Source organism: Hylobates moloch, unplaced genomic scaffold (assembly GCF_009828535.3).
Source record: "Hylobates moloch isolate HMO894 unplaced genomic scaffold, HMol_V3 SCAFFOLD_4, whole genome shotgun sequence".
Taxonomy (NCBI): domain Eukaryota; kingdom Metazoa; phylum Chordata; class Mammalia; order Primates; family Hylobatidae; genus Hylobates; species Hylobates moloch.
This window is the reverse complement of record NW_026652279.1, coordinates 6,468-17,152: the sequence shown is the minus strand read 5'-3', so window position 1 is coordinate 17,152 and position 10,685 is coordinate 6,468. Positions and strand designations below refer to the sequence as shown.

Below are 10,685 nucleotides of genomic sequence, written 5' to 3'. Positions count from 1 at the left end.
AGCACAGGATTGGGGCTAACGTTACAGGTTAACAGCATCTCAAAGCAGAACAATTTTTCTTTGTACAGATCAAAATGGAGTTTCTTTTGTCTTCCTTTTCTACATAGACAGTCTGATCTCTCTTCCTTTGCCCCACACTCACCCACTTCCTGCTGTGTTACCCTTCCCTGCCCAAGTTCCTGAAACGCACATGGGGATCCTGATAGCATCACCGCTTAGGGAATAAGTGAGTTGGCCGGGCGTGGTGGCTCATGCCTGTAATCTCAACACTTTGGGAGGTCAAGGTGGGTGAATCACGAGGTCAGGAGTTTGAGACCAGCCTGACCAACATGGTGAAACCCCGTCTCTACTAAAGATACAAAAATTAGCCGGGTGTGGTGGCACGTGCCTATAATCCCAGCTACTCGGGAGGCTGAGGTAGGAGAATTGCTTGAACCCGGCAGACAGAGGTTGCAGTGAGCTGAGATTGTGCCATTGCACTCCAGCCTGGGCGACAGAGCGAGACTCCATCTCAGAAAAAAAAAAAAAGATTAAACATGAAGTGCTTCAAATAGACAGCCTGGCATGATCACAGCTAAGTGAAGGTCAGCAGCTGTATTGTGCTTTATACAGGTGCAGGTGATGGTCCTACCAGTGTGTCTGTCAAGGTCACCCATCCTAAAGTGACCTGCCTGAAAGCCTGAGTTGAAATCCAGACTCCACTTCTTGAGGCCTGGCCTTGGACTCCTGGGCAGCCTCTGGAATTCCTCTTCAGGCCCAGCGGATACCCCACCTTCCCTGTCCATGTCTTCCTTGTACTCCCTGTATTACCCATTGATGTGTAATAGGTCACCCTAAAACTTCACGTAAAATAGCAATGATTTATCATGTCTCATTGAATTTGAGACGGGCACACTTCAGGGTTGGCTGTCTTTCCTCTACAGTGTCGAGGCCTCACTGGGAGATGTGGTCCTGGGGCTGCCTTCACTTGAAGGCTCACTCACAGGTCCAGAGGTCAGTGCTGGTGAGTGGAGGGCCCGGCCGGGCTGACTGCCTGGGATGGTGCATTCAGTCTCGCCATGGTTGAGCTTCCTCACATGATGGCTGGTGCTGGAGCAAACGTGGACACGTGGCAGAAGGTGGGGGTGGGGTGGGCTCTGGTGTCCAGGCAGAAGCTGTTTCCTTGGTATGTTGTATGCCTGGCCTCAGGAGCCTGGTGGCATCACTTCTGCCATACCCCATTATTCAGGACACCCACAGGCTGCAGTCCAGATTCAAGGGAAGGGACACAGCATTGCTCAGAGGTGATGAGCACGGGTGTGGCCGTCTTCGGGTTCAAGGCAGAAAGCTTCAGGAGGGACAGTGTGGAGCAGGGTGTCTGGGGCACTCAGGCCCTACCGTCTCTCCCCACACAGACCCTGGGCCCTCCCATCTCACCAGGCTGACCCTGGGCCCTAGAAGGCAGGATGGGGCCCCTTGTGGGCAAGTACTGACAGCCTACGGGGGCTCGTTTCTGGAAAAGCTTGATCCTTCCCCCAAGACAAACCCTTATTAATACAATCTGATTTATTAAATAATTTGGGCACAGCAGAAAACAAGATTAACAAATGGTAAAATAGCATAGAAAAAAAGTAACTGGTTACAATTGCCCAAACAAGCGTGCTCTGCCCTGCAGGGCCAGGCTGGCCAGCCCAGCTGGTGAAGACAGCCTCGAGCTCTGTGGCCGGGTGGATCTTGTGCAGACGCTGGGCGTGATGGGGCACAGCAGGGCTGGCGCTATTCCACATCAACAAGCAGGGGAGTCATGTAATCAGAGTGTTTGATGCCGAAGGTGACAGCCGGGGCGCAGGGTTTGGTCAGGGTCACCTGGGAGAGGAGGGGCTGTGATAGGAGCCAGCGCCCCTGCCCCCACCTGCAGGTCTCTGCCCTGCCTGGGGCTGGGCTGCTGTCCTTCCTGAACCTGGGGCTAAGGTGGCCAGAAGCTATGCTCCCAGGTTTGAACACAGAGCACTCAGCAGTAGTAGCTGTCACAGTGTCTAGGGAAAAGGGCAGGGTCTCTGCTTCCGTGTCTCTGAAGGGTTACCTGTGGGGCCAGTGCTGGAAATGTACAGGGTCCTCAGGGCGCAGGTGCCTCCCCTCCCCACCCCACCCCTCCACCCCCTCTTGGCTGTGTCCTTCCATAGCCTGACCCTGTTTCCCTTCGTCTGTGTCCCAACCCCCCTCCCTGCTCTTTCCTACACATCCCTCTGGGCCACGCCCCCGACCCCACCCTGACCCCTCTGAGCTGTGCTCTTCCTGGACCTTCTCGGGGCTGTGGGCGCCTGGTCCTGGCTTGAGGGTCTTGTCCCCTGGGGGCTCCACACGGGCAGCCATGGTGTACTGCGGAGCTTTGCACTTGGTCACCTGCACGTCAGTCTGGTGGTAGGCTGCGGGACCTGGGGTCTGAGAGGTAAAGGAGGTTCAGACAAACTCGGCCTACCCAGGGCGTGTGGCCCTGGAGGACAGGGAGCAAGCTTGGACGGAGGGTCTCAGGCCCTGAGTCAACAGGGTCAGCTACAAGTTGGTGCCCGTGCATCAAGGTCCCCTTCTGTCTTCTGTCACACTGTGGAGACCACACCCCACTGCTTGTGGGGCACCTCCTGTGGGGGCCACTTCCTCCATTTCAGCCTCACGCTGGCAATGGCATCCCCAGCGTGTGCCAGTCCTGGGAACCTCGCTGAGCATGTGTGAGAGAGGCTGTCGCTGCCCCGTTGGACCTGAGGGCCTGGGGCTGGCAAAATCAACATGGACGAGGGCTGTTGGGTGCCATGATGCTGCTTCCCCATCTCAGGCCCCTCAAGCTCTCAGGCATGTGCCACCCAGCGCCTTTGCACTGGCTGTTTCTGAAACCAGGACCCTCCTCCCCCAAATAGCTCACGGTTTATTTTTTCCTCCTCCTCATCTTTCCATGCTACCCTATCTAAGATTGCCTCTCTCTCTCCAGACAGTGCTTCCTAAACCCCATCTCTTGTCCTCAGCACTGTCCATGCTGGGGCCAGGGCCTCTCCCTTCTGGCCTATTGCCTGCCCCTCCTCACCACTGCAGTGTGACCCCAGCATGTGGCAGGCACCCAGAGGGTGAAGGGCTGAGGGGGCTGAGGGGCATCGGCAAGGCAGGGCCGAACTGGTGGGTCCTGGGTTCTGGGGGAGGGTTCAGATGGTTGGGGGTGATTCTCTGTTCTCAGTTGGGGTGACGCTTGCCTTGTGTAGGTCGTCGCTGAAGCCACCCAGCTTGCTGCGGCCCTTGATGGAAAAGGAGGGCTGGGAGGCCTTGCCGACGGTATTGGGCCCCATTACCATGGGCAGCATGTACGCAGCAGGGCCTGCAGGGTGGACGTGGAGCCTCAGGCCGGAACAGCGCCCACTGCTCCTTCACTGGGGCTCTCCCCCAACTCTGGAGATCAGCCGTCAGGCTGCCCCATCTCACACACCCCACCCAGGATCCCCAGGTTCATTTGGCTGAGGACGGCTGGGGCTGCTGCGGACCTGGGGTGCTGTCCACTCGGAATGTCTTCGTCCGGGCAGAGATGGAGTGGCTGGGCGCTGAGTCCAACACGTACTTGGTGGATTTCTCTGGAAAGTAGTCACCTGGACAAGGAACCAAGGGGGTTGCTGGGACAAGCAGGTGGGTATGCAGCCCAGTTTGGGGGCTCAAGGAGGACTCCCCAACATTCTAGGCATGGGGCCTCTGGGCTCCAACACAGATGGTGACCAAGTCTGGTCAGGGGGTGTCCAGGATGGAAATGCTGACTTCAGGGCTGGGGAGACAAAGGCTATTTTTGAGCAGGGAGAGTGGGGTCTGACGTCGGCCTGGCAGAGAAAGGTCCAGGGCGGAGCTGGGCTCTCGGGCCAGAGTCTTCTCTGCCCAGGCACGATGGTGACCCCTCAAGAGAGAAAGGTGGGACGGGAGGGGCCAGGATGGCTGAGCTCTCCCACACCCTTGCTGACATGAGGTTAGGGGCACCCAGCAGGGAGGGGCAGGCCCGGGGCTGCGCGGGGCAGGAGCCTGAGACAGGGTCACTAACCTGGGCCAGGGGTCAGCATGGTCTTGGTGTGGTAGCGCCCCAGGATAGAGTAGGCAGGGCCAAGGTCCTTGCCAGTCCTCAGTATCTTGGGGTTTACATTGTAACGGGGCCCTGGGGAGCAGTTCTCTGCCAGGAGCATGGGGGCCCCACGGAAGCTGTAGGCTGGCGCACGCAGCTTGGTGGATGTGTGCTTCATGAAGCCTGTGGACGCAGTGGGCCCTGAGCAGCCTGGAGCCTGACCTGCCCTTCTGCCCGCTGGGAGTCAGGCATTGAGCCCCAGGCCCTTCCCGGGCCCCCCACCTGCCCGCCTGGCTCCCGACCCTCCCCCACAGTCTCTCGGGCTCTTACCTGTTGTTGGTGGAATCAGGTACTTGGGTCCAGGGCTGCTGTAGAGGGCCATGATGGGTCCCCGGGGGCGATGGGGCCTCCAGGTGCCCATCCATACCTCCTCCGTCATGGCCAGCTCTGCCCGTAAGTGAGAGGGTTACCAGGTGCTGGGAGGCCCGGTCCTGTCCCATGCTGGCCCCTGATGTCCCCGTCCCTGCTCTTGCTGACACTGAGTGGGGGACCTGCCACAGCTTCCTCAGTGGGGATCTCCAGCTGGGAGCCAGGAGTAAGGGACGGCAGGAGTTTTCTGCATGGGACTGTGAGTTCCTCATCAGCTTAACTGTAACCCAGAGTTGCTGTCCATGCTGGCCCTCAACTCACCACTGCTCTTGGCTCTAAGGGAGCCCTGGGCCGGTTTCCCCTACTTGGAGTGGTGATCAAAGATGGGGAACTTCTTGACTGAGGCTGTGCTGAGGGGCAGGGAGGGGGCCGCCCGGGAGGGAACTATAACTTCTTCGGTGCAGGGACAGCACTCAGAGCAGCCCACGGGCCCATCCTCCTCAGAGACCGTCCTTTCCCCCCTGGCCTTGGTGCCAGGGAGTTCCCGCAAAAGGAGCATGGAGAGAAAGGCCTTGCTCTGTCCTTAGGGGCTTACAGAATTGGGGAGAGGCCCCTCACTCTAAACTCTAGAATGTGGCTCTGTGGGATGACAGGGTCTGGATTCTATCTGTGTTACCGAGACAACGGCCTCTGCCTTTGATCCCCTCACCAGATCTCACCACCAGGTCCCCTCATCAGGTCCCCCCAACAGGACACCCCTATAAGTCCCCCTGACCATGTTCCCCTCACCAGGTCCCCTCACCAAAGCCCCCCATGTCCCCTCACCAGGTCCCCTCACCAAGGCCCCCCCATGTTCCCCTCACCAGGTCCCCTCACCAAGGCCCCCCCATGTCCCCTCACCATGTCCCCTCACCAGGTGCTCCTCACCAGGTTCCCCTAAGTTCCCTCACCAGACTGCCCCTCACCAGGCCCTGTCACCATGTTTCTTTCACCAGGTCCCCTCAACCAGGCACCCCCTCATGAAGTCCCCCTCACTGGGTCCCCTCACCAGGTCCCCTGTAACCAAGTCTTCCAGGGCCCCCTCCCTAGGGCTCCCTCAGCCAAATGGAAATCCAGGCAGATACCATGTAGGCAGGTGGACAGAGCACAGTGCCGACAGCACCGCGTGGCCTCCTTGCCAGGCGCAGACAGGACAGAGGTGTGGAGAGGAGGGCCGGGGCAGTGAAGTGTCAGGGCTCAGCACCCAGGGTGGCCAAGGATGGGGCAGTTCCACTCAGCTGTGCCCCCAGAAGAGACCATAGATTGGGCAACTGAGATGCTGGAAGGTTCTGGCGGTGGGAGAGCCTGGGATCCAGGGTAAGGATCAGGGTCTGTGCTGGTTGTGTGTCGCCCCATGGGCGACATGGGGTCTGTGTCCACCCAGTCAAGGACACTTCCTCCTTCTGGGGCTCCCTGTCCCTCCCACCTCATACCGCTGCCTCTGCCGCCCGTCTCCCTCCGGACGCCCCCTCCAGAGGCCCCCTCTGGATGTCCACGCGGTGCTGTCTGGCTCCGTGCTCTGTCCACCTGCCTACATGGCGTCTGCCTGGATTTCCATTTTGGGTCTTGCCTGTGGTGTGCCTGCTTCTGTGTGGACCCTGTGTGCCCCTCTGTGGGGGACTTTCACACGTGTGCTCCTTCAGCGGGACCCTCTGTATGTGGGTCTGTGTGTGTGGCTGTGTCCCTGAGTGTGTTCCTGATGTCCCCATTTGTGTGTGCCTCTGTGGGGGCAGAGACAGGAACCAGAGCCTGAGGTGCGGAAGCCTTTATTGATTAAACGGTTTGAGGATAAATTTCCATGTGGGAGGTGGTAGTGGGCGTCGTGTCCATGGCTGCTTGTGTGGCAGGTCCTATGGCTGAGCCATGTCTGAGGTCCACTTAGGCACCGTCCTGACTGCCCAGCACTTGCACCTGGAAGGCAGACACATGTGGACTAAGAGGGCTGTGCTCAATAAGTGGAGAGCCACAGCTCCATCAGGCGAGCAAGGCCCTCAGTGGGGGGGTCTGACATATCTCCTCCCAGCAGCTGGGAGGTGTGTGTGCATATCCCAGTGTGAGCATGCGTGTGAATGTGTTTATACATGTGTGCACGCAGCGTGCATTCCATGTCTGCACCTGCGTTTGGATCTCTGTGTATGTTCACATGTGTGCATGGAGGAGTATCCCACAGACTGGGGAGGAGCAGGTCTATGGAGTCTGGGGGCTGCTCGGTGGACAGGAGGTCTGGGGTGTCCACTTGAGCTGGCTGATGCGGGTCCAATGTCTGTGGGTGGTGGATGTCTGTGGGTGGAGTAGGCTGTGGGGGTGCTGTGTTGGGTGGTCTTGGTAAGGCTGCAGGTCTTTAGAAAATGGGGTGCCCCCCTGCCCTCATACCAGCAGCTTGACCAGCTCCGCCTTGTGCATTGGCTGCAGGCTGTCGATGCAGGACTTGAGTTCAGTCATTGCTGCCTTGGCATCTTCATTGACATTGTACTTGCCCAAGGTCCCCTCATAGAGCTCCTCTGGGGTCCCCACCAGTAGTGTTTGCAGGAAGTCCATGAAAAACTCATCGTTGTCCTCCCCTGTGGCCATCCCTGCATCACAAGCGAGATGATGCCAGGACAGGACAGGGTTACTCTGGTGCAACTGCAGCCCTGGACCTGCCCCAGGGCTCCAACCTCCATGGTCTCCATACCTTCCCCTTCAATGCCCACCTCTCCTCCCCAGGGCTTCCTCCACGACACCCCCAACTCCACCTTGCCCGAAGACCCATCCACATCACCCTTAATCTTAGCTGCTCCAGTTTCCACTCTGCATTCCCTGGGATCACCAGGGAAGGAAAGTGAAGCTCCTGGTGTGGGGAAAATTTCCCTTGATGAGAGGCTAGTATGACCGGAGGCTTGAAGGGTCAGGTCAGGCTGGACTGGGCTGGGGTAGGAGACACTGGGCTGGTGTTGGGTCAGCTGGGCTTTGTCTTTGGTTGGGGTGGAGTAGGGTGGGCACGGGTTCTGCGGGATCCTTGCTCACTTCTGTGACAGAAGCAGGTGGAGTGTTCACTGCAGGGGCCTGATGCCAGGATTTTACCTTCTCAGGTACCCCCCCCACCCCCTGCCCCTGAATGTTCTGGAAACCCCAGTGGCACAGACTCACGGCAGATGCAGAACAGGGTGAGGGCCACCAGCAGGAGGGCATGGCTCCCCTTCATGCCGGCAGTCTCAGGAGCTGCCTCCAGCCAGAATCCTGGGATTTTATGCCTCACTGGACAGCACCTCTCCCAGAGGGCGGACCGGACCTGCCCATTAGGACCTGGCAGCCAGCTCAGATGAGGTTTTTTCACATCCCTGGCCCCCAGTGGGTGCCAAGCAGCAACAGGCATGGAGTGGCTGTGTGACAGGTGGTTGGCAAGCGGCTTTAGGGTGTGTAAGAGAGAGAACAGGTGTGTTAGGAGAGAACACTGGTGAGAGGCCATGCCAGCTGGTCGGTGAAGAAGGCAGTGGGTCCTGGCCACCAAGGGCCTCTAGTCATGCCTGCCCTTGAGGCCGAGGGTGGTGGGATCTGGGCTTGGTCCCATGCCTTTCTTTTAAGGTGGGAATCCCTCCTCTTATCCGTGTGCTGTGTGATCTGGGTCTGCGTCTGGGGGTCGCCAATCAGGCAGGGGCCCCTCACTACTCAGATGGGGTGGCCGACTAGGGGAAGGGGGTGCAGGCTGCATGAGTGGACACAGCTGTAGGACTACCTGGGGGCTGTGGATCTATGGGGTGGGGAGGAGCCCAGTGGCAGTGCCTAGAAGAGAGAAGGTGGCCTGAGGGTCTGAGGAACATAGAGCTGGCCATGCCAGGGCCAGGTCTCAGCAGGAAGTGAGGAATGGGACAGGCTGGAGGTACATCTTCCATCAGTAGCCAGGACAGCAAGGAGAGGTCGAAGGCCCTGGGGGAGATGGTCCCAGGACGTATTACAATGGACACAGGAGGTTGGGACACCTGGAGTCACCAAACAAAACCATGCCAAGAGAGACCATGTGTAGGGGTGTCCCAGTCCAGCCGTCTGACTGAGCTGCACGACTCAAATCCAAAGGGCCCCTACTGCCACCTGCTGGCTGATGGCGTCCATAGGACCCTGGGCCACACGCGTTTAGGGTCTCTGTGAAGACCGAGATCCTTGTTACATTGAAGGACTCCTAAATGAGCAGAGATTCCCACCTATTCCAAACAATCACATAAAATCCCATCCTGGAAAAAGCCTGGGGGATGGCACTAAGGCTAGGGATAGGGTTAGGATGAGGATTATGGTTACAGTAAGGGCTTTAGGGTTAGGGATCAACGTTGGTCAGGAGTTAGGGATACAGTAGGGTCACCGGTAAGGGTTACGGTTAGGGGTTAGGGGTTAGGGTTAGGATTAGGTTTTGGGGTGGCATATTTTGGTCACAAGACACTGCGACTCCGGAGGCAGCCCAAATATCTTCAGAAGAGCACCCCCAGGAGAAACAAGCTTGACCACTATGCTATCAAGTTTCCGCTGAGTCAGCCGTGAAGAAGATAGAAGAAAACAACATACTTGTGTTCATTGTGGATGTTAAAGCCAACAAGCACCAGATCAAACAGGCTGTGAAGAAGAAGCTCGATGACAGTGATGTGGCCAAGGTCACCACCCTGATTCGTCCTGATCAAGAGAAGAAGGCATATGTTCGACTGGCTCCTGATTGTGATGCTTTGTATGTTGCAACAAAATTGGGATCATCTAAACTGAGTCCAGCTGGCTAACTCTAAATACATGTATATCTTTTAACTATAAAACAAAGAAATAATGTTTTCCATAAGAGTGACAAATTAATTAGAATCAAATCTATAAGCTTTAAGATTTTACATTTCTAGTAAGTATCATATTAGCTTATTTGACTAGAACTGAAGCAGAATAGGAATTTATGTTTGTTTTATATTCAATAGTGATAACTTTGAAGACACAGTTGTTTTATTACACCAAAAATATTATATTAATCTTATTTAACTAAGTTTTATCCAAATCGTGTTAACTTAAAAAACATTTGATCAATTCCTATATTTTTAGGAGTTTGGTGAATATTTATTTATGAATGCTTTTTTTTTCTAAGCCAAGTTAGAATGGAGCACTTTGAGGATTTTATAAATGAATTTTTCAATGCTATCTGGAGTTAAGAAAACATCACATATACATAAATACATTAATATATATACAAACACAAATAGAGATTTCATAGCTTTCATCCTGAAATTTCAGCCATGAATCGGGCATAAATATTCTGATGGTTAATTTTAGATATCTACTTAATTGTATTAAGAGACACACATAGCTGGTAAAACACAATTTCTGGGCATATCTGTGAGGGTGTTTCTGGAAGACACTGAGATAACCATGACCCAGTGTGGATGGGCACTGATATGGTTTGGCTGTGTCCCCACCCAGATGTCATGTTGAATTGTAGTTCCTATAATCCCTACATGTCGTGGGAGGGACCCAGTGGGAGGTGATTGAATCACGGTGGTGGTTACTGCCATGCTGTTCCCATCACAGTGAGTGAGTTCTCATGAGCTGATGGTTTCATAAGGAGTTTTTCCCCTTTGGCTCAGCACTTCTCCTTGTTGCTGCCATGTGAAGAAGGACGGCTTTGCTTCCCCTTCTGCCATGATTGTGAGGCCCCTGCAGCCATGTGGAACTGTCAGCCCATTAAACCTCTTTGTTCTTTATCGATTGCTCAGACTCAGGTATTTCTTCATAGCTGTATAAAAATGGAGGAATACAGGCACCATCCAATTGGTTGAGAGCCCAGATAGAACAACAAGGAAAAGGAAAGGTGAATTATCTCCTTCTGAAATGGAAACATCTTTCTTCTCCTGCCCTTGACATCAGAACTTCAGGGTCTCAGACCTTTGGCCTCAGAATCAGAGCTACACCACTGGCTTCCCTGATTCTGAGTCCTTTGTATCTGGAGTGAGCCATGCTACCAGCTTTCCTGGTTCTCCAACTTGGAGACAGGCTATTGTGGAACTTCTCAGCCTCCATAATTATGTGAACGAATTCCCCTAATGAATCTTCTCTCATCTGTCTATCTACATATATCCTATTGATTCTGCCTTTCTGGAGAACCCTGACTAATGTGATTACAATAACTACAAAATTCACTAGTTTATATAGAAGAATTGGTTTTTGTCTTTGCCCCATTTTATATTTGTATTATAACTCTGTATCTGGAAAATGGAACAAG

At 55.1% G+C, this 10,685-nt stretch overlaps 2 protein-coding genes across 3 annotated transcripts; both read right to left on the bottom strand.

The window, feature by feature from the left end:
• Window positions 1-1,530: 1,530 nt before the first annotated feature.
• CIMAP1A (ciliary microtubule associated protein 1A) lies at window positions 1,531-5,039 on the bottom strand. Of its 2 annotated transcripts, none has more exons than XM_032149227.2 (7): window positions 4,751-5,039; window positions 4,391-4,507; window positions 4,043-4,243; window positions 3,504-3,605; window positions 3,219-3,340; window positions 2,281-2,421; window positions 1,531-1,845 (listed from the first exon to the last, which is right to left on the bottom strand). In XM_032149227.2, exons 2-7 carry the CDS (start codon window positions 4,497-4,499, stop codon window positions 1,756-1,758), a joined length of 765 nt encoding a protein of 254 aa, XP_032005118.1. In that variant the 5' UTR covers window positions 4,500-4,507; window positions 4,751-5,039; the 3' UTR covers window positions 1,531-1,755. The 2 variants fall into 2 exon arrangements, with proteins under 2 accessions (XP_032005118.1, XP_058294117.1); XM_058438134.1 differs by having other exon boundaries at window positions 1,536-1,845; window positions 4,747-5,013.
• A 1,184-nt stretch (window positions 5,040-6,223) lies between these two features.
• Window positions 6,224-7,652, bottom strand: SCGB1C1 (secretoglobin family 1C member 1). The gene is made up of 3 exons (XM_032149225.2): window positions 7,598-7,652; window positions 6,842-7,041; window positions 6,224-6,379 (listed from the first exon to the last, which is right to left on the bottom strand). The coding sequence occupies exons 1-3, from the start codon at window positions 7,650-7,652 to the stop codon at window positions 6,347-6,349; spliced, it is 288 nt and encodes a 95-aa protein (XP_032005116.1). The 3' UTR covers window positions 6,224-6,346.
• Window positions 7,653-10,685: the final 3,033 nt, after the last annotated feature.